Source organism: Rhinolophus sinicus, linkage group LG13 (genome assembly GCF_036562045.2).
Source record: "Rhinolophus sinicus isolate RSC01 linkage group LG13, ASM3656204v1, whole genome shotgun sequence".
In the NCBI taxonomy this organism is placed as follows: Eukaryota; Metazoa; Chordata; class Mammalia; order Chiroptera; family Rhinolophidae; genus Rhinolophus; species Rhinolophus sinicus.
In genome coordinates this window covers 54,628,764-54,656,738 of record NC_133762.1, presented here as the reverse complement: position 1 = coordinate 54,656,738, position 27,975 = coordinate 54,628,764, and the positions used below count along the sequence as shown (strand labels likewise).

The 27,975-nt window shown below is 48.3% G+C and overlaps 1 protein-coding gene across 5 annotated transcripts in view; it reads left to right on the top strand.

Annotated features, from left to right (window-relative positions):
* Nucleotides 1-27,975, top strand: part of RRBP1 (ribosome binding protein 1) — a 74,111-nt gene that overhangs the window by 28,096 nt on the left and 18,040 nt on the right. For all 5 annotated transcript variants that reach the window (XM_074317744.1, XM_074317745.1, XM_074317742.1 and 2 more), the window contains 5 exons: nucleotides 17,225-17,373; nucleotides 18,687-18,809; nucleotides 24,070-24,222; nucleotides 25,060-25,178; nucleotides 27,630-27,783. In XM_074317744.1, the coding sequence (XP_074173845.1) occupies nucleotides 17,225-17,373; nucleotides 18,687-18,809; nucleotides 24,070-24,222; nucleotides 25,060-25,178; nucleotides 27,630-27,783 (698 nt within the window). The remainder of the gene's footprint in view (nucleotides 1-17,224; nucleotides 17,374-18,686; nucleotides 18,810-24,069; nucleotides 24,223-25,059; nucleotides 25,179-27,629; nucleotides 27,784-27,975) is intronic.

The following is a 27,975-nucleotide window of genomic DNA, read 5'->3' as shown; positions in this document are numbered from 1 at the left end:
GCAGGGTGCTGGCCCAAGGCTAGCCAGGTCAGGGAACAGAATAGTCCTAAAACAGATGGTGTCATCCCTAAGAACTTCAATGAGGGGAGGGAGCATCATTTCAGAGGGGAGGAGAAATGTTCAGGCAATGATATTGGGCAGCATGTTCAAGATTTGGAAGAGTCTGCATATACCCCTGTAAAAATATGAGGTTTGGATGAATTAGATTTAATTTAAAAAGAAATCAAACCCTAGAAAATATAAAAGACAACTGAAGTTAATATTGATCAGCTCATATGGCAGAGGCTGTCACTCCAAAGCTGCAAGGAGAAAATCACAAAAGCCAATATTGGGTTCTTGGCCACATACATAAATAGCCATGTGGGACAGTCAGGACCAAAATGAAAACAGCCACAAGGGGCAATATGTGCGGCTGATACGATGCCTGAAGGTGAATTTCTTTATTCTTTAGGGTATCTGGGAGTCTGAACATATGGGGAAAATCTTTTCTTGTACTTTATTTTTTATTTTCTTGAATGTGCACGGTGTGATGTCAGCCCTGTTTTCCCGAGGTTTTTGTGTAAAGCCATCTTCAGGGCCCTCTGCGGTGGATGCGGCCGCTCCCACCCCCAACTTTGTGAAGTTCATGAAATCATGGTTTTTCCCAGTTACTTATGGAATGGGGCTCACACTTTCTCTTGCGATTACCTCTTCTATGTGGAGTTTAGCGTTCCAGAATTAATCTGACTCATTTTTAGCATTTTTGGCTATGACCATGTTTCTAAGTGAGAAGCAGGCCATGTTCTTTCTATGCAGTTGCACCTTATGTCCCATGAGGCTGTGGTCAGCTCCACTTGCCTGTCCTTGACCTCCTTGCCTGCAGCTGGTGTTGAGCTTAGCTTTTCTGTGTCTGTCCAGGGCCTGTCCACCCGTAGCTTCTCTAGGGCTGTGTGTGCCCAACTTGAGGGAACTGTGGGCACCACTCTGGTTCGTCTGGCTGGCCCTGGGCATCCAGAAACAGGGGACCTGGAGATGTGCGTAGCTTTGGGGGCCTGAGGACTGTGGGGAGGTACTAGGGAAGTAGGTTCCAGATCACTGGTGAGGCCAGGAAGGGAGTTCCTCCTCTGAATTGAGGAGACCTTGACTCGGGTCGGAGAGCTCCAGGACCATGAAGTTTAGATCCTGGGTACCAGAGAGCTAGAGTCCAGGGCTGTGCTATCCAGTACGAGAGCTGCTGGTCACATGGGGCCATATAAGTTAACGTTCAAGTCAATTAAAAGTCAATAAAATGAAAGATTCAGTCACACTAGCCACAAGTGCTCAGCGGTTCTTACATGTGGCCAGTGGCTGCCCTTTTGGACAGTGCAGATGAAGGACAGCATCTCCAGCAGCACAGTAAGTTCTGCTGGACAGCGCTGCTCTGAACAGCGCGATTGGCAGGGAGGTGGCCTCTTGGGTCACTTTGCAGGTGGCCCTGTGAAAACGAATACATCTTTGCAGCCTTGCGTTGGCACCTCCCTGCCCTGTTCTGTCTCCTGCCTGTGTCCTGGATGGTGTGGGAGTGCGCTCCCTATTGTCCTCCATATCGTAGGAGATGTGACGAATGAGGTCATGGAGGCTGTAGCTTGCCATGACATGTGACACATCAGTGACAAAACCCACCGTGGAGCTGTGGCCCACCCGAGACGGGGTTGCTTCCTTGGTCATCGTGGGGTTGGCCCAGCAGGGCCCTCGCTGACAGGTGCCCCAGAGGAATACCCGGCATGTGTGGAGGCGGGCATAGAACATACTTCTGCAGGTCCGACTTGGAACTATTCCAGAACTTCTGATCTGATTTTCCTACAAGAGCAAATGAAGGCCATGTGACAGCTTTTTACCACTTGTCTGTAGCCAGATTTGACAGTGAACACCTGCCTTCCTAATCCTTGCTTTTTAAAGTTTGTTATTATAAATATCTGCTTTCAGCAAACAAAATTCAAGCAGTATAGAAGCATGGAAGGTGAAAATTGAAAGTCTTCCTTTCCACTCCATCCCATTCACCACCTGCTTCCAGAGGGAGCCACGGGGATGCTCTGCTCATCACACCCGATGCACACATGGGGCTGCAGCGCACACAGCTTGAGAATTGTCTTTCTTTACTCATGAGTGTACTGGTGACTTCTTTCCACATTGCTCCTATAGGGCTGCCACTTTCAGCTACGTCATATTCCATGTAGCATGACTGTATCATAATTTATTTAAATGACATTAAGTAGCGTGCAGTTTTTTTGCTGCTAAAATTAATGCAGTGATGTATATATATAGTCGTGTGAATATCTCTAGGAAGTAAGTTCCTAGATATTGCTAAGTCAAAAGGTACATTTTTAATTTAGGAAGACAGTACTGCATCACTCTCCAAAAACATTTCATGATTTACCTTTGTCCAGAGTGAGAGAGGCCTACATGAGTTTCAAGAAACCTCTTTTTGACTTTACCGCTCACACGGTGCTGTGGAAATGGTGATAATTTCAGGGCAGCATCATAAACTCAGGTGTGTAACAAAGAGAAAATACTTGCTTTTTCTCTTTGAAAAAGCACGGATTCTTTTTTATTTTTTATTTATTTTTATTTATTTTAATTTATTAGGGTGACAATTGTTGGTAAAATTACATAGATTTCAGGTGTACAATTCTGTATTACATCATCTATAAATCCCATTGTGTGTTCACCACCCAGAGTCAGTTCTCCTTCCATCACCATATATTTGATCCTCTTTACCCTCATCTCCCACCCCCCACCCCCATACACTCTGGTAACCACTAAACCATTGTCTGTGTCTATGAGTTTTTGTTTCTCTTGTTCTTTTGTTGTTTTTGGTTTATATACCACATATCAGTGAAATCATATGATTCTCTGCTTTTTCTGTCTGACATATTTAGCTTAGCATTATACTCTCAAGATCCATCCATGTTGTCACAAATGTTCCTATATCATCTTTTCTTATCACCAAATACTCCATTATGTATATATACCACAACTTCTTTATCCATTCATCTATCGAAGGACATTTTGGTTGTTTCCATGTCTTAGCCACCGTAAACAAAGCTGCAATGAGCATTGGAGCACACGTGTCTTTATGGATAAATGTTTTCAGATTTTTTGGGTAGATACCCAGGAGAGGGATTGCTGGGTCATATGGTAATTCTATTTGTAATTTTTTGAGGAACCTCCACACTGCCTTCCATAACAGCTGCACCAGTCTGCATTCCCACCAACAGTGTATGAGCGTTCCTTTTTCTCCACAGCCTCTTCAACACTTGTTACTATATGTCTCGTTGATGATAGCCATTCTAACTGGGGTGAGGTGATATCTCATTAGGGTTTTTATTTGCATTTCTTTGATGATTAGTGATGTTGAGCATTTTTTCATATGTCTATTTGCCATTTGTATGTCCTCTTTGGAGAAATGTCTCTGCAGGTCCTAAGTCCATTTTTCAATTGGGTTGTTTGTTTTTTTGTTGTTGAGTTGCATGAGTTCCTTGTATATTTTGGATATTAGCCCCTTATCGGAGGCACTATTTGCAAAAATCTTCTCCCATTCAGTTGGTTGCCTCTTTATTTTGTCGATGGTTTCTTTTGCTGTGCAGAAGCTTTTAAGTTTCATATAGTCCCATTCGTTTATTTTAGCTTTTACTTCCATTGCCTTTGGAGTCAAATTCATAAAATGCTCTTTGAACCCAAGGTCCATAAGTTTAGTACCTATGTTTTCTTCTATGCAGTTTATTGTGTCAGGTCTTATGCTTAAGTCTTTGATCCATTTTGAATTAATTTTGGTACATGGTGACAGATAGCAGTCCAGTTTCATTCTTTTCCACATGGCTTTCCAATTCTCGCAGCACCATTTATTGAAGATGCTGTCTTTCCTCCATTGTACGTTTTTAGCTCCTTTGTCAAAAATTATCTGTCCATATTTATGTGGTTTTATTTCTGGGTTCTCAATTCTATTCCATTGGTCTATGTGTCTGTTTTTCTGCCGATACCATGCTGTTTTGATTATTGTAGCCCTGTAGTACAAGCTAAAGTCAGGGAGTGTGATACCTCCAGTATCGTTCTTTTTTCTTAAGATTGCTTTGGCTATTCGGGGTCTTCTGTGGTGCCAAACAAATCTGATGATTTTTTGTTCTATTTTAAAAAATGCCATTGGGATTTTGATGGTTATTGCATTAAATCTGTATATTGCTTTGGGTAATATGGCCATTTTAACTATGCTGATTCTTCCAATCCATGAGCACGGAATGTCTTTCCATTTCTTTGTGTCTTCTTCAATTTCTTTCAAAAATGTCTTATAGTTTTCAGCGTATAGGTCCTTCACATCCTTGGTTAAGTTTATTCCTAGGTATTTTATTCTTTTTGCTGCAATTGCAAAAGGAATTGTTTTTTGTATTTCTTTTTCTGAGATTTCATTGTTAGTATACAGGAATGCAATGGACTTTTGTACGTTGATTTTGTAGCCAGTAACTTTACTGTATTTGTTGATTGTTTCTAATAGCTTTTTGGTGGAATCTTTAGGGTTTTCTATATATAGCATCATGTCATCTGCAAAGAGTGATAATTTAACTTCTTCATTCCCAATTTGGATGCCTTTTATTTCTTTCTCTTGCCTGATTGCTCTGGCAAGGACTTCCAACACTATGTTGAAACGCAGAGGTGATAGGGGACAGCCTTGTCGGGTTCCTGAACGTAGAGCAAAGGGCTTCAGTTTTTCACCATTATGAGATTAGCTGAGGGCTTGTCATATATGGCCTTTATCATGTTAAGGTATTTTCCTTCTATACCTATTTTATTAAATGTTTTAATTATAAATGGATGTTGTATCTTGTCAAATGCTTTTTTTGCATCAATTGATATAATGATGTGATTTTTGTCCTTTATTTTGTTTATGTGATGTATCACATTGATGGATTTGCGGATGTTGAACCATCCTTGTGCCCCGGGGATGAACCGCACTTGGTTGTGATGTATAATCTTTTTAATGCATTGTTGTGTTTGATTTGCTAGAATTTTGTTTAGGATTTTTGCATCTGTATTCACCAGAGATATTGGTCTGTAGTTTTCTCTTTTTGTGTTGTCCTCACCAGGTTTTGGTATCAGGGTAATGTTGGCCTTATAAAATGAGTTAGGGAGTACTGTCTCTTCTTCAATTTTTTGGAAGAGTTTGAGCAGGATTGGTATTAGATCCTCTTTGAAGGTTTGGTAGAATTCACTAGTGAAGCCATCTGGTCCTGGACTGTTTCTTTTGGGAAGGTTTTGGATGACTGATTCAATTTTGTTACTGGTGATCGGTCTGTTTAGATTTTCCAGTTCTTCATGGTTCAGCCTAGGAAGGCTATATGTTTTTAAGAATTTGCCCATTTCTTCTAGGTTATTGAATTTGGTGGCATATAGTCCTTCATAATATTCTTGGATGATCCTTTGTATTTCTGTGGTGTCCGTGATAACTTCCCCGTTTTCATTTCTGATTTTGTTAAATTTTGGTAGGATGCATTTTCATTGTCATTTGTTTGTATGTATCTTTTGATCTCTCCTCTAATTTCTTCTTTGACCCAGTCGTTCTTTAAAAGTATGTTGTTTAATCTCCATGTATTTGTGTTTTTTCCTCCTTTCTGTTTGCAATTGATATCCAATTTTTAAAGCCTTGTGATCAGAGAATATGCTTGGTATGATTTCAATCTTCTTAAATTTGCTGAGGCTGATTTTATGTCCAAATATATGGTCTATCCTTGAGAATGTTCCATGTGCACTAGAAAAGAATGTATAGTCTGATGTTTTAGGATGAAGTGCTCTATATATTTCAATTATGTCCATTTCATCTAATGTGTCATTTAGGACTGCTGTTTCGTTATTTATTTTCTGTTTGGATGATCTATCCATAACTGTCAATGATGTATTTAAGTCCCCTAGTGTAATTGTGTGTTGGTCAATTTCTCCCTTTATTTCTGTTAGTAGTTGCTTGGTATATTTCGGTGTTCCCTGATTGCGGGCATAAATAATGATGACTGTTATGTCTTCTTGTTGTATAGTCCCCTTTACCATTATGAAATGTCCATCTTTGTCTCTTGTTACCTTTTTTACCCTGAAGTCTGTTTCATCTGATATCATTATGGCTACACCTACTTTTCTCTGGGTACCATTTGCTTGGCGTGTCAATTTCCACCCTTTCACTTTGAGTCTATGCTTGTCCTTGTAGCTGAGATGTGTGTCTTGGAGACAGCATATGGTTGGGTTTAGTTTTTTGATCCAATCTGCTACTCCATGTCTTTTTATTGGTGAGTTCAGTCCATTTACATTTAGGGTGATTATTGATATGTGAGGATTTCCTGTCATTCTATCTTTAGTTTTCTGGTAAGGCTGTGTCTCCATTGTTTCTTTGCCTTTTTGTTGTTGTCTATTATTTCTGTGTGGTGGTATTCTATGATGTTTCCCTCTGTTTCTTCTTTTATTACAGTATATATTTCAGTTCTGGATTTTTTTGAGTGGTTACCCTTAAGTTTATGTAAAAGAAAGTTTGATATTTAGAGTATTCCATTTTCTTCAGCACGCTTACTTTCTCCATTCCCATATTCCGGTTCAGGCCTTTACTCTCCCCCTTTTTATGTTTTGGTTGCCACAAATTGTCCCTGTTGATGGTGGTCGAATAGCCTCCTTTAGTATTTCTTGTAGTGCAGGTCGTGTATTAGAAAATTCCCTCAGCTTCTGTATGTCTGGAAAGGTCTTTATTCCTCCTTCATATCTAAAGGATATCTTTGCTGGATATATTATTCTTGGCTCATAATTTCTCTCTTTCAATAGTTTGAATATTTGGTTCCACTCCCTCCTGGCTTGTAGAGTTTCTGCTGAAAAATCTGATGATAATCTAATGGCCTTTCCTTTGTAGGTTACTGTCTTCTTTTCCCTGGCTGCCTTGAGGATTCTTTCTTTGTCGTTCATTTTAGACAGCTTCAGTACAATGTGCCTTGGAGAAGGCCTGTTGGGATTGAGGTAATTAGGTGTTCTATTTGCTTCTTGGATTCAAGGATCCAGTTCTGTCCACAAGTTTGGGAAGTTCTCATCAAGAATTTGTTTGAATATAGTCTCTGTTCACTTCTCTCTTTCTTCTCGGTCTGATATGCCCATTATTCTTATATTGCTCTTTCTGATGGAGTCAGAAAGCTCTTGTAGAGTTCTTTCATTTATTTTAAGTCTCAAGTCTCTTTCGTCTTCCATCTGTGTCATTTCCAGGTTTCTGTCTTCAATGTCACTGATTCTTTCCTTCATCTGGTCAACTCTACTACCTAACTAAGTTGATTATTTCATTCTTAATTTTTTCTACTGAGTTCTTAATCTCCAGAAATTCTATTTGGTTCTTTTTCAAAATTTCAATCTCTTTCGTAAAATTTTCATGTTGTTCTTTGATTGTATTTCTGAGTTCATTAAACTGCCTTTCTGTGTTTTCTTGCATCTCGTTGAGTTTTTTCAGAACTGCAATCTTGAATTCTCTGTCATTTTCACATATTTCCATATCTTTAAGTTCCTTTTCTGGAGACTTTTCACTTTCTTTCTGAGCTGTCTTGTTGCCTTGGTAATACATGGCAATTACTGATTTATTGTTTCTCTTCCTAGACATCTACAGGAGTGACTTCTGCAACAGGTTGATAGGAAGAGATCTTTCTTTTGTTTTCCAGTACTTGTTGGTAGAATGTTTTATTTTCTCTCTGACTGCAGCCTTTTTTTTCTCTCTCACATGGTAGTGCAATGTTTTCTCTGCAGTATTCCAGCTTCTCACACAATGGGGGGATTCCCTGGAAGACGGGCTTCTCCTCTGTTAACAGTTCACTTGGGTCACAGGGTGTAGTGTCTGTGTGGGTATGCAGAGAGCTTTTGATGTTCCAAAGCTCTTTCAGCTCCAGATTCAGAGCCCGTATGTTTCAGCAGTTCTGTTTACTCCTGCAGGGATCCACCCAGATAGGTGGGGTCAGTGGCGGGGTGAGTTGTAATAGGTGGCCCAGAGCAATGGCAGCGACCACCATCACAGCCGGTCCTGCTTCCACAGCTCCCTCCCCTTTGCCGGATCTAATTGGGCTGTGAATTTGTGTCTGTGGTCCACAGTTATCAGAACAGCAAATATTCTGTTCTTTTGATCTGACACTGCTACTGTTCTGCTTCTAGCACCGGGCAGGTGGGGGTGGGGCGAACTCTGGGAGGGTCGGGAGGGGGCGCCTAGTCTCAGTGCCTAAGGCTTCCGTTCTCTGCTCGGCAGCGAGGGCTTAAACCACCATTTTCAGCCTTCTTCCCTGAGTCTTTTTTCCGAGGTCTCTGCCGCGAGCGTTGGGTTCAGCCGTGTTATATGCTGTCCCCTCAGCCCTGTGGGCTATAAGCGGAGCCCTAGCAGTCCGAGTTCTTCCCTCTCCCGCAGCTGCGGTAGTTCCGGGAAGCAGTGAGCTCGGAGCACTGAGCTGGGTCTGCGTCCTGCGCCCGCGTGGCTCCGTCTCTGCGCACTTCTCCCTTTCCTCCTCCTCCCTCCACTCGCGCGAATCTCCCACCTGTAGGTGATTTCAGTCGGTAGTGGGCCTCTTTGTCTTGCCTGTCTGCTGTGCAGGGAGTCCTTTGTGGAGTTTTTGTTGTTCAATTTGTTGTAAATTCCAGGGGAGCTGTACAGAGGCTCACCTCACTCTGCCATTTTGTTCGAGTCAAAATAAAAAGCACGGATTCTTGTCTCAATGTTTGCAGAAGAGGGAACTCATGGAACCATAGAAAAGTGGAAATTTTCAGAATTAAATCTTCCGAGTGTTTGCAGAGCTGTGTAGGCCTCTGCTGGATCGTTCTCTGATAGTTACCTCAGCCTTGTGCACAGAGCTTATTAGAAAAGCCACGTTTCTTTCACAGGAAGTGTGTGTACGCGTATATGTGGTGGTGGTGGTTTTTTAAAAATATGTTTTTGTCTTCAGACTTAGTTTTTGCCTGCGTAATTATGCTGGCCTGCCTCCCCTGTGCCTAGCGTGTGCTGATGGGTGTGACCTGGAAGTGAGCCCAGATTAGCACAACGTGGGCTTGGGCCCCAGATAAACCAAAGACTTAGAATCAGGAAGTACAGGATGCATATTTTGGAAATGCCACATTCAGATGAGATCTAGAACGCTGGGTTTCTGCTGGAGCTTGGTTTGTGTGGTATAGCAGCTGAGCAAGGCTGAAACCAGGTGGGCACCCTGGGCATGGCCCTCCTCTCTTGGATAGTAGGCTGGCTTTATTCCCGACTCCCTCCCCGCATCTGTAGGTGGGGGCCATTTACTCTGGGCCCAGAAGGCCATCAGGACAGGCCCAGGAGAGCCTAGATACCCTCTAGGGCACACAGGTGTTTACAACCCCATGATGACTGTGTTGTCAGGTAAACACACCACCAATGTGGGAGAAAGAGGCCATCTTTGGGGGACAGGACTGTGGGTAAATCTTAATATTTTCTTTTCATCCTTTTGGTAACATGTATTTTTTTAATTGAAAAGAAACAAAAACTCCATTATTTGTCTGAGTCAAATAAATAGGCCCTCATTGTACCACGTGGAACTTCTACCCTTTCAAGTGCTGTGAGGTGGTCCTGCCCTGACCAGAGGTCCGCTGAGCATCCTCTGAGCAGCAGAAAGAAGTCCTTGCTCCTTTGTAAGGGCCAGGTTGAGGAAAGAAAACGGCCAGTTCTTCTCAGGCCTGTCCCAGCCCTGGGCACTGAGTAAATGGTAACAGACTGAGCTAAAATGGAAAGGTTATGGTGGGTGCTGTATCTGCGAACCTGGCAGTGTCCTGGGGGGCCTGGCAGCTCCATGTTGTGAGAGGCCCTGCCAGGCCACTTCTACCTCTGCCAGAGCAGGTGGAAATGCATATAAGATCACGTTGCATAACCTAATGGATGGGGTAGGGTCACCAGAGGTCAGGGAAGATGGGGAAAATTTTTTAGACCTACCAGGAAAGCTTTATTCAAGGTGTCTGTAGCTTAGCAGGGGCCTCATGTTCAACTGTATGACTTGATAATAACACTGCCCCTTCCTCCCTCCTACTCCATCCCTCCCTCCCCCCATGCTGTCGCTGTCCTTTGTGCTGTGGGCTTCCTGTGTCTGAGGCCAGGGCTGGATCACCACCGTGAATGTGACACCACTGCTGTCCTGAAGCAGATACTTGGTTAGGTGCATGCTTCGTGAAGCTCTTCACGCATTTATTCCCTAAACATTCTGTAAGGTGCATTTGTGCTTTTACCTATTTTACAAAAGCAGAAACCAAAGCTGAGCTCTGTTTTGAGACTTCCCAGAAATCACAAGGCCAGCAAATGGCAGGGCAGGGACTGTAGCCTGAGCCTGGGTCTTTTATCTGCAGCCCCCTCTTATAGTGTTGAGGCACAGACAGGTTGTATTGAGAGTAAGTTTGATGTTCTTTCTTTTGAACTTAACTCCGTTTCTCAGGGTCTGAAGCTCTGAAGGAAGAATCTCTGCGGGACGTTTGAGACTTTACTCACTTTCTGTGTAAAGTTCTTCAAACCCAACGTTTTCTTTTCTTCTTTTCTAAAAGAACAAAAACATCCCCTAGGGAAGTAAGCCAAGTATCAGCATGGCACTGCCACGTCTTAGAGAACCTGCGGGTGATGTTCTTCCAGAACTCTCCAGTCACCTTAAAACATGGCAGCGCTGGGACTCCAGTTGCTGTCCCCAGCGGCCGTGATCAGGAAGCTTTGATTGTACATCCTTTGTCATTCGTACAGATGTTAAGTAAAATCTTGATAGGCATTTCAGGCCTGCTCTCCTTGGACCAGCCTGCGTGCCTGAGGAAGCCCAAGGAAGGATCTTGCCCAGAGGTCCTCTGGGAGTTGCCTTTATTTTAAAAACACTGTGATGTGTTTTTTGTTTTCAGATATAAAATTAATTTTTTTAGAAATTTTGGGGAAAAACAGAAGTATAATGAGAGTAAAGCCATGCAATCTATAGGATTTAAAAAAAAATTCCATTAGACATCATTAATAAGAGTACAATCTTCCAGTTGGTTACCAGATTACATTTTTCTCCAACCAAAGGAAAAGGCCTGATTCAAAGACCCCAAATAGGGTTGCTGTTGACATTATTTTGTACTTCACTCCAGTGCACTTAAACTGCCAATTGTTAGTGTCTGGCAGTCGGGTCAAGTGAAATTGCTCCTCCTGGGCCTGTATCTGGTCAGGAGGGCAGACCAGCCCTTGGGCAGTGCTGGGCATAGAGTCTGCTGTGTGTGTGCTGCCCAGGGTGATGAGGATGGCAGGGCCTGCAGCTGCCGCCATTGGTGAATTTGGTGGATCTTTCATCAAGGGCCTCATGAGGGTCCTTGCCCAGGAGGACCCTTCCCGGCCGCTGCCCACAAACATGCCACTAAGTGGGGAGCCCAGCAGTGATGCTGGCCTGAGTTCCTTGTTTCTAGAGATGGGTGTACCTGCCGGCTCTCTGATTCGGGGGGACACCCTCTAGACTTGGGGTCAGGAGCTTGTCTTCTGTCTCTAAACGCGATGATTGCTTGTGAAGTACTGGACTTCAGGGTGATGCAGGAGAGCCCTTTCTGGGGTCCTGGGTGACTAGAGTTTGGTTCAGGTGACTGGTGATGTCAGAGCCTGGAAGGCACTCTGAAGTTGGGGTCTTGTTGGGGGAAGCCGTGCAGGGTCCCCTGACCTACAGTACCGAGATGGCCCCTGTGCAGTGTCTAGAGGCAGCACCATTGAGCCTGCAAGTGTGTGTCTGTGGCCTTCACACTGGTCCAGACGTTCCCTGAGAAAGAGTGTCTTTGCCATGGGTGTTCTTCCCCACCCCCCAAGACCACACCCTTGGGGCAGGTTCCTTTTCATCATTCTTGGCTTGTCACCTGGGGCTCTTCCCTGATCTGCCTGCCTCCAGCCTTGTCCCCCTGGGTGTCCTGAAATAATTTTTCCCGAACACAAACCTTGTTCCTTTCTAGGCCTTGCTCCTTGTCTGTGGAGTAAAATCTAGATTCCTGGGGCCTGTGAAGACTTGGAGCTGCTCTGACCTCACTTCACTCCCTCTGACCAGTGAGGCGCCTTGCAGGCCTCCAGCACCTGTCGTGTGCTGCCCCCCTTCCTGAGGCCGCAGCCTTCGCCTTCTCCTCCTTCCTCATTACAGTAGTGTTTGGTTCAAGCATCCCGTTTCAGAGCCTTCCTGGTGTTCCTGCCATAGTTGCTTCCATGGTGAAGCACACAGTCCCCAGGTTCCCTTTGTGTGGCTCTGCTGTGTGATTGCCACGTGTCCTGTGTTCCTGTGTCCTCTGCCTGTCTTAGCAGGCACTTCTACCTCTAACTTACCTTTCCAAGCCCAGCCTTTTGCAGACTTTCAGGTGCACAGTAGGTCCACGCTTTGTGTCTCGAGACTAGCTGGACCTCCCCACCCTGGGCAGGGCTGCTTGGCATCTGCAATGAGAGCTGGAGCCTTTTGACAGCCCATCGCAGGGCTGCGGTGATGACCCTTCCCACTGATCACCAGCTGCCTGGAGCTCCGGAGGCAGTTCCCTTAGTGGTGCCCACGTCCCCCCTGTTGGTTGAGTAAGCCAGCATGAGCAGGGCAGGCATGTTCTGCAACCGGCCACTGGAGGGGCTGAAGCGGAAACTGCTGGGTTGTGGAGCCCCCGATGAGGCCCCCTTTGGCTGGGACCTGGCCTTGGGGATATTGGTAATTATGCAAATGAAAAGAAAATTCTCTCCAAAGGACTGCAGTTGACAGTGAGAGAGGCTCCAGAGTGTCTTTTTTTGGGAATATAAGTTTAAGGTGATTAAGCCTCCCAGCATGATTGCAAAAGGGAGTGTAGTTTTGGAATTTGAGGTGTAATACGCATTATCAGAGCTGTGTGCTTCTTGGCTGAGAGCCCAGAGATGCAGAGGGCTCCCTACTTCCTGCACGTGTTACTCCTTTAACCTCCTGAGTGAGGACAGCGGTGTGAGGTAGGAGCCAGAGGGTCCACGGGCTGTGGTGCTATGTCCATTCTGTTGGTGGGGGTAGGAGAAAGGACAGAGTTGCTTCAGCTCCTGCGAGCGCCTTCCTATGTGTGCTGTCTGGAGCAGTGCTGGACTGTGGAGCCCAGTGCATCCCCCGATGCGCTGCTTCCTAGGGAGGCGCTCAGGCTCTGCAATCCTCCAGTGACTGGATCTTCAAGGTGGCCCTGTGGATGGATTCTGCAGTGCTTTACCCTGTGCCAGGCATTGTTCAAGCACGTTGCAGTGAGGCTGTGAGGGAGGAACAATTATTACCCCTATTTCATATGTGAGGAAACAGGCAAAGGGAGATGAAGCCACTTGCCTAAGGACAAGCAAGTGGGAAGGAGCTAAGCTAGAATTTGAGCCTACGCTACCATGGGCTCTGTTCTGACCATGGTGCCCCATTGGCCAAGGGCAGGGGTGACCTGCAGGCTGGTTCTAGCCCATGAATGTGTTTGTTCAGCGCCACAATGGTTTTATTTATCTGTTTTTCCTTGAGTTAGCTGTCAGCTTTACCCGTCAGGAGATGACACATAAAAATCTCATGTCCGGCTCTCCTCAGCAACTCTGCAGCTCTGAGGCTTCTGGCCCAGACTCCGTGGAGGCTGTCACCTGCAGGTGAAGGAGCATGCCCAAGGCCAACCCGTTCATAAGAGGTTTACCCTGAGCCCAGGCCTGGCCTGGGGGTGTTTGCAGTACTCCTGCTGGATAGGGGACTGGATTACTCCAGAGCAGTGGGATGCTGGCCCTGCCTCTCTAGTCTTCACTCTCCTTTTGCCTCATTCATACCTCAGGCCTCCCTGCTTGTTCCTGGTATTTCAGACTCAAGGTGGGCAAAACATTGGCTGCAGGAACAGGCCCTCAGTGAGCTGATCTCACTAGATTTCACTGCCTCATGGTTTTTATGAAGTCTCTGGTTTAATAGATTAGATGTTGAATCTTTGACAAATTTATTTTAATGCCTTAAGATTTCACAATATCAAGGATTATTTCTAGTCTTCCAAGTATTTGTTGGAGATGTGTGGAGTTCTGGCACGTATTAGCTCTGTTCGTATGCTGTTTGTTGATGAGTCAGTGTGCCTGTCTCCCAGTAACTGGGGCCTCATCAAGGTGTGCTTAGTGCTGCTGCTGTGGCGAGGAGATCTTGAAACCTGGAAGTAAACGTGACCCCTGCAGAAGTCCAGAAGTCCTGGTTCCTACTTGAAGGCCTTTTCTTTTTTATTTCAGTTTTTCTTCCCTGGTTTGGGGAGGATAGAGACGGCACCATTCTTACCTAAAAAGCTTAATGAAAAAATGTAAATTTATGGTTTTCTAAAAATAATGTAAAAGATAGTATTTGTATGAGGATGGAGAAGGTTGTGGAAGTTTCTGTGAAGGGGGAGTGGGCAAGGGAGAATTAAATTTTGTTGTGCATAGCTTTGGATTTTTCCATTTGTTACAAGTTATTATTACTTTGTTCATTAATATTCCTAATAAAATTTAATATAATTATAAAGTTTCATTAAAGATGTATTTAGAATGACACTCTCACCGAATACTTTCAGAAACATTTTGTAGACAGGGCGTCTTGACGCTCCATTTCTCCATTTCCCAGGAGGGAACGCGCATTTGTTGAGACCACTGGTATGGCACCTGTGAAAGAAATGACATTTCATAGCAAAGTGTAATTGCATTATCCAGATATCTCCCCCTCCCCCACCCACTTTGGCAGTGCAGTAGCGACCTTGGGGGCCTAGAAGGATGATCTTCAAGAGAGGCCTGAACTCCTCGTCACTCCGAGGCTTCTGCAGGGATGGGAGCTGCCAGGGCTTCAGGAGGGAGTGCTGTGGGGGTCCCCAGGGCTGGAAAGGAGCAGACTAGCCTGTCCTGTAGAAACAATGTGATCCCCATGTATGGAATTTAAACCTTCCTAGTAGCCACATTTAAAAAGGCAAACAGGAAACAAATGGAATTCATTTTAATGATATATTTTGACTCAATTTACCAAAAATATTATTTTAAAATACAGTCTATTAGAAAAACTATTATAGCTAGTTTACTTTTTTTTCCATACAAGGTCTTTGAAATCCAGGGTATACTCCCACCAGTAGCACACTTCCATTCACACTAGCCACATTTTAGGTGCCCAGTAGCCCCACATGGCTGGTGTCCAGCATACTGGACTGTGCAAGAATAGACCTTTCAGAGGGAGGTCAGAAAGTTGTCTGTGCAGTGATCAGCTTCAGAGAGGGTGTCCTGTCCAATCTAACCCCAGTGGTGTCTTTGAAACAAATGGTCCTCCTTTTTCTGGAAAACACTGGCATAAACATCTGACTACAGGCTGAGGGAGGAAAGCAGGAAGCCCATAAACCAAAATGCTAACAGTGGGATTTTCTCCTCACAGTGAACTAGAAAGTGGTTTTTGTTTTTTGGCTTAGCTGTACTCAGACTTTTTTCCAGTGTGCATAAGTTTACCATTAAAATTATATTATATATATATATATATATATATATATATATATATATATATATATATATATTTCAATGAAAAGACGGAAGGCTAAAGGGGACATGCTCTCCCCTCCCTTTATGTCCCTTTTCGTGGCATCCTTGAGCTCTTAGCCCTTTAGTGTCAACATGGTTATTTTTAATTTCGAGCTTCACTGAGGTAAGAAGTTCTAAAATGAAGGTGCTCACAGCAACCAGCTCGCCCAAGTCCCACATTTCCCCTTATTAAGGTGTCATGCTAAATGCTTTGACTTGTGATGAAAATACTGTGACTAGTATGTGAGAATATTTTGACAGGCCAGGGAATTTAGAGTTGCTATGGAAACCTTCCCTATTCATGGTCCTCAGTGAGGTGGGCTTAGCTGAAGGGGCCGCTGCAGGCCAGTGGGCCTGTTTTCTTGGATTCATCTCATTTTTGGCCCTGTCATTCACCTTTGGAACAGATTTGGGCCTTAACCTAAGCAGGTGCCCAGGCATTTCTGGCAGGGCTCCTACCAGTTGCAGCATTGTAGTTCACCCTTTCTTTCTTTCTTTTTTTTTTTTTAACTTTCTGAAAAATTTATTCCAAATGTGTTTTTCCAGGACCCATCAGCTCCAAGCCAAGTAGTTGTTTCAGTCTAGTTGCGGAGGGCACAGCTCACAGTGGCCCATGTGGGGATCTAACTGGCAACCTTGTTAAGAACACCTTGCTCTAACCAACTGAGCTAACTGGCTGCCCCCTCAGTTCACCCTTTCTTGCCTTGAGAGCTGTGAAGAGAGCAAAAGCTTTGAGGGGTTGGGGGTGTGGTATCAGGAGTGTTTCAGAAGTGACAGTTGTTGGCAAATGGCTCTATGTCCTCCAGAAGTCAGTAATGGACTGAGTGGGCAGGCCTATTCTGAAAGAACCCAGCCTAGCCGTCCCTCTCCTAACACCTACTTAAGCTTCTTCCAGGGAGAGCTGGAAATAGTGTTTGAACCTGGGTGTGTGGGAAGCAGCCTCCTTTTTCCTGGAGCTACAGAGAAGCAGCCCTGGAGACGTGGGCCTTTTGCTTTCCATGCTTCTCCCATGACCGTGGGAGCGCGGCTGTCGGCATCTGTGTTTGTGGGGAATGGCAGGCTTGCTGGTCAGTCAGGACCTGTAGGACCATGGGGCTTGATCATGCGAGCGGGGTGAACTTTGCTGGGCTGTTTGCTGGAAAAAGGAAGAGGGAAAAAAACACTTTTGGGAAAGATATGCCTTGCTTAATTCTGCTTATTTAGAAGATAAAAGCGGGGAGGGGGTGCGGAGGGGGGCGGACATCTCCCCCAACTTAGAAAAACTCTGCCTTTCTTTACTTGGGGACCTTGCCCCTCAGCTGCCTTTGGGCAGTTAGGAGTGTCGGGCAGCGCCCGACAGTTTAGTCCATTTCCCAGTATAGGTGGTCCTCGACTAATGATGGTTCCAACCATCAGGTGAAAGCGATACACGTAAATTGCATGAGATACTCAACACTTTTTATAAAATAGGCTTTGTGTTTGGTGACTGCCCAACTACGTATAGGCTAATGTAAGGGTTCAGAGCATGTTTAAGGTAGGCTATGATGTTTGGTAGGTTAGGTGTATTAAATGCGTTTTCAACTTACGAACTTTTCAACTTACAGTGAGTTTGTTGTCAAGGAGCATACCTCAGGCAGCGGGACAGATTCCTTGCCTCTGACTGGCCCCTGCTGCTTTCGGGTGTGATGGGCTTGGTCACTGGTATCTGAGTGTAAGTCCATCCTCTTTCCTTTTTTCTGTGTACAGGGCCCCCGGACTCAGACAGCCCTCTCTACCTCCCTTACAAGACGCTGGTCTCCACAGTCGGAAGCATGGTGTTCAATGAGGGCGAGGCCCAGCGGCTCATTGAGATCCTATCTGAGAAAGCTGGTGTCTTTCAGGACACCTGGCATAAGGTAGGCCCACCCTTCCCAGGCCACGTTCATTGGTTGCTGCATCTTGCCCGGGTGGCTTTGCCCTTCCCCCTTCCCTCTCAGGCTGGTGAGTTGCAGTGGTTACCTGGTGGGGTCCCAGCCTCCGCTAGGGGATGCTGGTCATGTTGGCTACACCCAGCTTGCCAAGCTGTACAGTGTTCGTGAAATAGCCTCTGCTTACCTTTCTCAGCAGAACCCTACCATCCTTTCCCAAGCAGAGGCTACATAAATCACCCTGCAAATGCTTTGTCTTCTGCCACAGCCCAGCCATTGCTGGGCCACTGAATCATGATGGATGTTGAGAACCAGGGCAGAGCTCTGAGTTGCAGCGGGCCTGGGAGTGGAACACAGGAGATGGGGCCCAACTGGTTTGTGGCCAGGGCTCTGGGTGCAGGAAGGAAGGTGTGTAGGTACATTCTGTGAGTGAGGCAGCCCTGGGATGGGCCCAGAGACACCATTCTCTGGTTTCCCTCCTGTTGGGGGGCCAGTTCAGGGGCTGGCACCACCCTCTGGTACTTTGACAAATGAGCTGCCCCAGGAAGTGCTGCATGACATATGTTTGTTCCTTAATCAGAGTTGGAATTCCAGGTAATTTGGCTGCAGAATTTTGTGGCAACTTAGTGGTTAGAGATGTTGGGGGTGTCCTGAGAGTCAGGCAGTGGCCCATGCCCTGAGGCCAGTCGGGGTCACTCCGCCCCTGGCTCTTGCTGAGCTGTGACATGTCAGTCAGTCACAGGGAACTTCTCGCTCTGTGAGCATGGGGAGTGGAGGCAGGTCTCCTGGGTGTGAGTGGCTGGAGGAGGTCAAGATGACCACTCCTCCTTCAAGGAGAGAGGCCCAGACTCAGATCAGGCTGCTGTCCCCAACGTACTTCTCCCCTCCCCACAGCCTCCATGCTTCAGCTAGTAGGCTATGGGCTGCACACTGTGTCTAAAGGGTGGGCACCGAACCAGAAACAATGGTCAACTGCCCCTTAGTGGGGCAGGAAGAGGCCCTAGCCACCATTGATGCGAGCTAGTGGGAAACCCCGTGCTCCTAATAACTACCCCAGAGATCCAGCACTTTTGTAGACAGCTCCTAGGCACACAGGGCCTGGCTGTCCTACAGACTAGGCGGCTGAGGCAGGAGTACTTTCTCCCCAGAAGTATCTGGAGTCAGGATGGAACTCGCTCATCTTAAAGCACTTGCTTCCACTTCATCAGGCTTGTCACGGGTCAGGGTCTGATTGCTGGATGGGGGCTACGAACCCAGTGTCTGTCTCTCTCCTATTAATGTGGCTCTGTGGGCATTTTTAGGCCACTCAGAAGGGTGACCCTGTGGTGATTCTGAAGCGCCAGCTGGAAGATAAAGAAAAGCTGCTGGCTACAGAGCAGGAAGACGCGGCTGTCGCCAAGAGCAAACTGAGGGAGCTCAATAAGGTACAGCCAATCGTACGTCCTGTCCTGAGAAGCCCTGGGCTGTGGCCAGCGCTGCCCCTGGCTTGTAGAATCAGCCTCCCCACTGTGCGGCTCCTCGCTTAGGCCTGCTGAATGTAACCGCCCCTCAAACCAGTGCGCACTGCGCCTGTGTGAAGTCTGCCGCCAGCCTGTGCTGCCCCTATAGAACTCTGTGTGGTGGTGGCCCCCTTCTCAGGACTCGGAGTGCAGGGGTTAGGGCACTCAGTGTGTGATGGGGATGGACTGGATCTTCACTGGCCAGTCTTACGGTGATGGGCTGTCGTTTTAGGGTATAGGCTCTGGAAGGAGGGATGGGCAGAGTTGATCCATGATTGTTTGCTTGACAATTAGAGCAAAAACTCATGGCGGTGGGAGTAGGGGGAGCTGTTATTTTTCTCCTTTTTCTGATGTCTGTGGAGCGACCTGCAGGGACAGCCTGGCTCCTTGTGTCAGCTGATGGCTTGGTGTGTAACGTTTGTACTCATTGAAGAACACTTGGATGAGTCAGGAATCATGCACTAGGGTCTGCTCTCCCCCTGCCAGAACTCACTGGGGTTTCTCGCTTCTCCTGAGGAGCAAGTCCTGGTGCCCCAGCTCCACGGCTGGGTTTTTCCAGCAAAATGCTGAGTGTTGCTTTAGCCCTCTCCCTGCTTACCTGTCTCCTCCGTCAGTGCAGCAGATGCAACGGGATGTCCTGGGCCTTGGAATGCCTCAAACTGTCTGGGCTGCAGCCTTTCCTCTGGGCATCTCCATCTGCTCATTCGAGAAGATGCAGTCTGAGTTTCTGTCCTAAGTTGGAGGGATGCAGCTCCAAGCCAAATGGGAAAGCTCATTTGGTGGGGGACACAGAAGCAGAAGATGAGCCTTTGGCTGGTTGCTCTTGGTTAATGCTCTGCCCAGGAGAAGAAAAGAAAACAGCAAGTCTCTGTGGCCTTCACTAAAGCTTGATAGTTTCTGCCAGGGTTGGGGCTGCTTACTGTCTGTCTTACTGTGCACACCAAGCTTTCACATGAGCCCATTTTGGGTTGTTGGTGAAACGCAGGGTGACTGGAGCCACTTACCCTGCTCCCAAGAGCTGAGTGCACATGTTTCTTCCTGCCTTGGCTGGAAGTGTGCCCTAGGCCAGAAGCATTTACACCACGGAAGTGGGCCAGCAGGGCAGTGCTACAAATCAGAGAGCTAGCCAACCATCATGGCACTGGTTAAGAGTCTGTGGTCTCAGGGAGCCATTCTTCCATACCCTCTTTCTGGACAAGCTGAGAAATGCGGTGGAAATGTTTGACCCCCAAAATAAAGTTCAAGTCAGAGGAAACAGGAGTGAGTATATCCACGGCTGGCTGGCCATATGGTTGCCTTGGCTGATTCCTGGACCTGCCCCCTTGAATTTAGTTAGGATGGCCTGCAAGTGTGATTACTGAGTTGGTATAACTTCTGATGGATACACTGGCTCGTCTCTTCCCCATTGCTGGTGTCTCTGGATACCCTGGGCAAGGCAGCAGATGTGAGGGAAGAGTGCAACCTGCAGAAAGAGGCCCCTTAGACACTGCCCCTTGTACTGGACACTTAACTCCTCTCCCTCAGTGGTGGCCATTTAGTGAGATTTTCAAAACCACAATGTCTGCTAGTCCACAGACACCCTCTCCAGGTCCAGATGCATTTCTAGCCCTCCCTTAGTAGACTTGTACCTGGCTGTCAGCTGCAGGGGGCTGTGAGATACCCAGGGGTGTGGCCCTTGGTTTTTCATTTCTCATCTTGCCCTCCAGGGTTCCACGGCTTGGCTCCCAGATGGGGAGATGTGTTACAGAGCATCCAGCCAAGGCCCTCCCTCTCCTACCAAATCCTCCTTCTGGCAGCCCCAGCAGGTCCTTTTGGGCTCTCAAGTGCTGATCTGGTCCTGGCAGGCCCTCTTTAAGCTCTGCCAGTGGCTCTCCTAATTTTTAGACCCAAGTTTACACCCTGAGTACCACCTCTGGTCTCTCACCCCCATCTGCTTCCTGATGTGTTGCACCTTCATTGCCTCCTCTGGGCCTCTCTTCCTGCTCTTTTGTTAGGTTCAAATGCCCTACGCTACTTGGCTGGCTGGAAATTTTATCTCTGTCCTTGAAGGCTCAGTTTGCTTTCCCTCCCTTGGGAAGCTTTCTGGAGCCCCCATTTTCTTGTCCCAGCATAGAGGTTATTATTGCTCAGCCTAGCAGGTTTCTTGTCAGCAAGTGGCTGCTGAAGTCCGAGGCCAGCACACGACCGAGAGGATGCCTCTGATGGTTATACATGACCATGTTTTCTCCGTGCTCCTGGAACGAGTGGACATCAGGTTTCTGAGCAGCACTGATGTGTTGACTTCATTCTTGACACACATGTCTCCTAGCCCAGCACTGTTCGGGAAAGTTATATGAGAAACTAAATTATTGAGAATGTGGAAAGTCCTCTTAATTTAATTCCCCACAGGAGCTGGTGAGACGGATAGGATCTGGTTCCCTCCACATATATGTCCTTGTAGATAACTTTTTATAGTTGCAAGAGAGGGTTTTGGTGAATTATTTTTCTCGTGGTCTGCTGCTGAAGGCATGATCCAGAGAAAGTGTGGATTCTCTTATGACAGATTCGTACCTTGTTAATGGGTGAAGTACCAACAGAGTTATGCTCAAGAACCATTCCAGGCACCAGCTGTAGGAATTAGCAAGCTTGGGCACCTCAAGACCTCTGTCCTGGCTTTCTAAGAGTCTTTGTGGCCCTGTGCATGGATTTGGGGACCCACGCGTGGCTCTGGTACAGCCCTTCTGGAAAGCCATCTTTCCAGCTGTTGTCTTCTCAGGCATCAGTTGCCCTGCCCTGTCATGGGCCTCTAGTCTGAGGCGAAGCTCTAGACTAGACCCTATCCTGTGCTCTCTTCGCCTGGGAGATCAGGCTCTGACTTCATGCAGTCAAGGAGACCCTCAGGGTGGGCGTGGTCCCAGGGGTAGGGTGGAAGCTCTTCTGGTGGCAGGCCTTTTTGATGGGACCTGCCCCCTGTTTATTCCTCAGCAGGCCTCAGAAGCTCACACCAAGTAGGGCCCACTCTTGGTCTGGTGAGAAATGACAGAGTGCTATTTCTGAGCCAGCAGTGCTTATGATGGTGCCAAGCCTCCTCCCCCAGCCCAATCAAAGAAAACTGGGCTCCAGTCCCTACCACCAATAAGCATGCCTTTCAAGAAAATAAATCTGACCCTTGCAACTGAATTAAGAATTTAACAGGTAAGCGGAATCCTGGGATCTGAGCTCTTAGAAAAGGAAGCCTAAACAAATACCCTGAGGAAAAGCTGGCCTTTCTCACCATTTAAAATAACCAGAGGCAAAAGGAAGGGAACTCCCAGTGACTTCTGGTAGCTTTGGGACTCCGTCCCCAAGAGATTGGGACCTTTACACCCTGAGCCCAAGTAGATGGCCAAAACTGCATGAGATCTGCCCAGGCTGGGGAAGGCTATCCCTAGAAAGATGCTCAGTGCCAGCCTCTGAGTGTTGGGCCGGCATGGCCAGCAGAGCTGGCAGAGGACAGCCTGTATGGGGCTGTACCGCCTACTGCTGGTGGAGCTGTGGGCACTCCAGGATCTCCTTGAGCTTTGGTGTCTTCTTCCAAGCCTGGATCCTATACTTTAAAGGGCTCTTGTCTGGGAAACCCAGCAAAGAAAAGAGCTCTTCTCCCATTGCTGGTATGTGGAAGTTTGCTGGTGGGGCTGGTGGGGGCATGCGTGTTAGAGGAAGCCTGGTGGAGCCTTGAATCCCTGTCGTGCTTCTTTAGAAGTTTCTGGGCCAGCCACAGGAATGTGTGTCTCATTCCTCCCACTTTCTGGAACCCTTGTGGGCTCACACAGCCCTAGGTTCCAGCCCACCTCTGTTACTATGGCTGCTTGCTCCCCAGCCTGGAACAGTGTCTCCTCCCCAAGGCTCTGTGAGCTCAGCTTTAATCTGGGCATCAAGATCCTGATCTTACTGAGAGAATTGAATGAGACGCCTGCTTGTCTCAGAGCAGGCACACAATGTCAGCCTCCTCTCCCAGGTCTGCAGAGAAATCAGTGAAGCATTCCTGAGCCTAGACTTCATGTTCCTGTGGGCTCTGACCCTGGATGGAGATGGGAGGACTGTCGGAAAAGTAGGGCCAGTGGATCCCAGGTGGTCCCAGGGAATGCCAGGTGCACATAGTAGCCCTGGCACCCAGTGGTCACCCTGATCTGCTCAGCCCCTCCTCTGACCTCCGATTCTCTCCCATTTCAGGCAGGAGGGACACTCTGGCCCTTTGGGATGGGTCTTCCTGGCACTCCTGGCTTGGAGAGGATTTTCCACTTCTCTGGTTCACTGCCCAGGATAGGGAAGGGATAGGGCCTTGAATCTCCTGGGACACTCGTGCCCCAGACACTCAAGCTTGCTGGGCCCATACCAAGTAGTTGCCATTCTTGCTGGAGGCCTAGTGGACACAGAGCACCCCCTTCCTAGGGGCCCATTGCATCAGCCCTTCCTTGCACTGTCACCCCCTGCTTTCCTGAGGATTCCGTCCACTGCCATTCCTTCTGGGATGACACAGATCCAGCAAGGCCCTCTCCCTCTGCCAGCCCTTCCCACCCTGTGCTCTGCACCTGCCTAAGTCTCTGAGTCCTCAGACCCAGCATCCTGTGTTCATCATGGCATCTGGCACTGCCCAGGGCAGACATTCCCTGGGCTGGGGTGGAGGACTGAGCAGCAGTCCATGGAGACCCAGGCCCTCCAGCAGTGGGGCTGACCCCCTAGCCACAGTGGGACAGGTAGCTAGCTATCCCCACACCAGCCATCAACGCTTGCAGTCTTGTTGGTCCTGACAAAGGTGCTCCAAGTAGAAATAGGCGTTCTGGGGCCTGGATGTGAGGGACCAAGCCAAGTGGGGTGTTGTAATGCCAGCAGGGCTGAGCCAGTGTCCCTGGAGAGCCTGGGGACAGAATGCCATGTTTACTCAGCTCCTGCCTATGTCTACTGCATCCACTCTAGACTAGACTTGATATCCAGCGCTCCATCTGTCAGGCCAGCAGGGCTTTCCGGGAACTTCTCATCTCTTGCTTACTGTCTGCTGTGGCTGGCGTGGGGCTGTCTGAGAACTCAGGAGGAGGGATCTTGTGGCTCTGCTCTCAAGCTCTTCTCAGCCCTAGCTGGTACTCTGGGTTCTGATGATACTGGTTCCATCTGATAAATTCCTGCCCCTGCTTGCCTAACCGGCCCTGTGCCCTCTGCTTTCTCCCAGGAGCTGGCAGCAGAAAAGGCCAAGGCAGCAGCTGGGGAGGCCAAAGTGAAAAAGCAGCTGGTGGCCCGGGAGCAGGAGATCACGGCTGTGCAGGCCCGAATGCAGGCCAGCTACCGGGAACACGTGAAGGAGGTGCAGCAGCTGCAGGGCAAGGTGGGCAGTGGCTGCAGGGCATGGTCAGGGGACCGGGGAGGGCTGGAAGCCTGAGGCGGATGGAGGTTCTGCGGAATCTGGTTCGTTTTTGGAGGAAGCAGCTGTTTCATCTAGTCAGATGGTGGCAGTCAGCCGACTGTGTGTGTTTAATGTTTTTAACCAGGAAGAAGTAAAAATACATTTTAAAAAGTGCTTTTTGAAAAAAGCCTGGTCCTAAGTGGCCAGCCCTGTGTCCCATCTCCTAGGTACCCAGGGTCAAGTTCTTAGTCTCCATGTGATCCTAGAGTAATGCTGGCTCTGCCTTCTCTACTTGAGGTTGGGAGGCTTGCATAAAGCTCGAGGCCTGAAACCCACACAGCTCCCGAGTAGGGCTGGTGGAGGGCCTGTCCAGCCTGGCATGTGTAGTCAGAGCACTAGGCCTCATCTCCTCAAACCTGCAGTCTACTCGTGTTGGGCCACGGGAGGCCAGAGAGTGGGAACCAAGTCTTTCTCTGGGTAATTGTGGCCGTGGCTGTGGCCATGTCCTTTGTCTTCACAGGCAGACAGCTCGGAGCATGTGTGGGGCTCTGGGCTGAGCGCTTGGCTGACTGGAGGCCATAGCTGTGAGGCAGAGAAGAAGAGGCATGTGGCTAGAGTTCACTCTGGGCCCCAAGCCCCTGATGCTGGAGCTGTGCACTTTTCAGACCCCTTGTTCTTAGGGGCCTTCCCCACCTCGTGTGGAGAAGTGGAGCCCTCAGAGGTTTTGTCTATGGGCTGTAACCTCATTAACCTTGCTCTAGAAGTCAGCTCTCTCTGTAAGGCCGAGCAACACTCTGATGCTCCATCAATGATTTTCAGATCCGGACTCTTCAGGAACAGCTGGAGAATGGCCCCAACACACAGCTGGCCCGTCTGCAACAGGAGAACTCCATCCTGAGGGACGCCCTGAACCAAGCTACGAGCCAGGTGGAGAGCAAGTAAGCTCAGTGCTCCCAGGCAGACAGCCTCTGCAACGGCACATCCCCAGGGGCTCTGGGACCTGGGAGAGTCCCTGAGCCTCTCCTGAGGCTGCGGTGGGTGCATTCTAGTTTCTTACTGGATCTGGGGCTGGCTGTGCATTTCTGTACCTCCCCATTTGGGGCTCCATCCTGACTCTCCATCTCTTGTCTGGTTCTGAGTGGCTGAGCCTTCTGAAGTGTAGCTAGCGTCCTCTCCCATGGTCAGACCACAGGTGAGTGGGGTGAGCTCCAGTCTGCCAGTGCCCATACAGTCAGGTGCCCGTCACGTCCTGGCTGGTGCTAGTATCAGCTTTCCCAGAGGAGCATATACATTTTCCACGTCTGTGTTCACAACACTCCAGTGTGAGGCTTTAAAAACTCCTGATTGTGGCCCAGAGTATCAAGGCCAAGTGGATTGTCCAAGATCAGAGTTTGATGTGGTGTAGAGACCTTCCGTGGGCCTGAGTGCCTTCATTTTCCATTGGGGAAGGGATCCCCTGTGCTGGAGGGACATTTGCTTCTGATGCATTGGCAATAAGTACAGCATAGCGGCCCAGCCTACTAAGCATTCTTGACTCAGCATTGCCTCTCAGGAGCTGAAGTGCTAGGAAGTCCATATCGAGTGGGCCGACCCCAAGGGCAGCAGAAACTTCACTGTGTTGAGGACACCTTGGCATTCTTCTGATTCCGTGGTTTGAGCATTACAGTCTCAATAGGCTGGCCTAGAGGAAGCTACTCCTGCATTTTCTTTTGATTCACATTTCTTTGCCTTCTCTTGGCCTGAAGCATCCTGAAGAGACTTTCTGGGGCTCTCCGTTATCCCAGGGCACCCCGCTTGTCAAGAGGAGACCTGATTAAGGCAGAGAGCCCCAACACCTTTAGTCCTTTAGCTGGAAGTCAGGGAGGGATAACACTGGCCAGGAGCTAGACCACGGAGGGAAGTTGGTACCCTCATTTCTGTTTTTTCTGGTGGCCTCCCTGGTAGAGAGTGAGATCTGAAGGCCATCCAGGCCAGCCCCTTCTCCCTGGAGGTCCCCTTTGGGTGTGCATGTGCACATGTCTTTGTCACCGTCCTGGCGGCTGGTTGGAGTTTTGTGGCTGCAGAAGGTGAATACGGGGACAGAGGAACATTCTGGTTTACCCTGTCACGTAGAATCTACTATAGCCTCCATCCTGGGGAAAGCTCCAAAGCATGAAGATTTGTTACCCCACGGTGGTAGCTGATGAGTTCTGTCAGTCTGTGGACGCTCTGCCTGTGTGAGATGGGTATTCCCAGGCCCCTCCCAGAACTGCACATCAGTCCCAAGGGGGCCGCCCACCCAGCCTCCCATCTCCTCAGGGCCCTGGAGTCTGGCCTCTCCTGTGAACTCTCCAGTCTTGAATCTTGGTAGTGTACAGCATGAGCTGATGGCCCTGCAGAGGGATTTGGGACAGCCTCCCTGGTGCAGATAAGGAAACCCAAGTCCAGAGGTGCCCCCATCCACCCACCCACAGCAGCCTTCCAGCAACAAACAGAGCTGGTCTTGGCCCGGTTTCTTTCATCCCAGGTTGTGAACAGTCTTGTCTGTCCCATTCGTCTTGTCTGGTGCTGTCCCTTGGCTGGACTATCGGTCAATCCTGCCTTGAAGAGGTATCATTTGTGCTAGTCAAGGAGGCCAGCATGCTGATTACCTCCTCATACTAATCTGTGTCCCCGAAAATAAGACCTAGCCGGACAATCAGCTCTAATGTGTCTTTTGGAGCAAACATTAATATATGACCTGGTCTTATTTTACTGTAAGACTTGGTCTTATGTCAATGTTTGCTCCAAAAGACGCATTAGAGCTGATTGTCCGGCTAGGTCTTATTTTCGGGGAAACACGGTAGAAAAGGCGGGTGTTGGCGGGTGTTGAGCTGCCCCTCTTCCTCTCAATCAAGTCTCCTTCCCACCCTCCTGAATTTCGCCTGGGTCCTGAGACCCTGTTTCTGTGCAGTGTTGAAAGGTCTGGTTTGTCAAGTGTCTCAGCTTCCTGCTTTTGGTACCAGTGAAGTAGGGCACATGGACTCCAACAGGCTCTTGCCCCGGCCCTGCTGGAGGACTCGGCCCGGCAGCCCACATCCCAGGGCTTGTCTGGACCTTGATTAACAATGAGGAAAAAGCATATTTTGCCTTTTTTTTTTTGGTCTGAATTTCTAGCTATTTCTTGGAGGGGCATTTGTGGGATATTTTAGTGTGCTCTTTGCTCTTTCCGGTCCATACACCAAGTGGCTGATAATGCAAGAGGGGCTTTGGTAAAGACTCCAAGACCTGGGCGACTACTTACGAAAGAACTGGTGTCTTGGAGGGAAGGCCCGGATGGTCCCAGTCACCTGGGGGCAGCTTTTGGGATTGGTGGCAGCTGACTCAGCCCTCTTCTGTCTGTCAGTTGGGGGCTGGTGACTGTTTTGCAGGCAGAATGCAGAGCTGGCCAAGCTCCGACAAGAGCTCAGCAAAGTCAGCAAGGAGCTGGTGGAAAAGTCAGAAGCCTCACGGCAGGAGGAGCAGCAGCGGAAGGCTCTGGAGGCCAAGGCAGCCGCCTTCGAGAAGCAGGTCCTGCAGCTGCAGGTGAGTAGGGTGGTGGCCACCTCAGTGCCCTTTTCACCCTGCCCACCAAGCTTGTCTGTGTAGCAGGGACAGGCCAGGGCTTTTCTGGCCACACTGAGTCATGCCTACAGCTGAACATTCAAGCAGAGCTAGAGCTGCAACCCTCAGCCTTAGCCTCGTGCATAATCCTGATAGCTAGCCAGCCAGCATTAA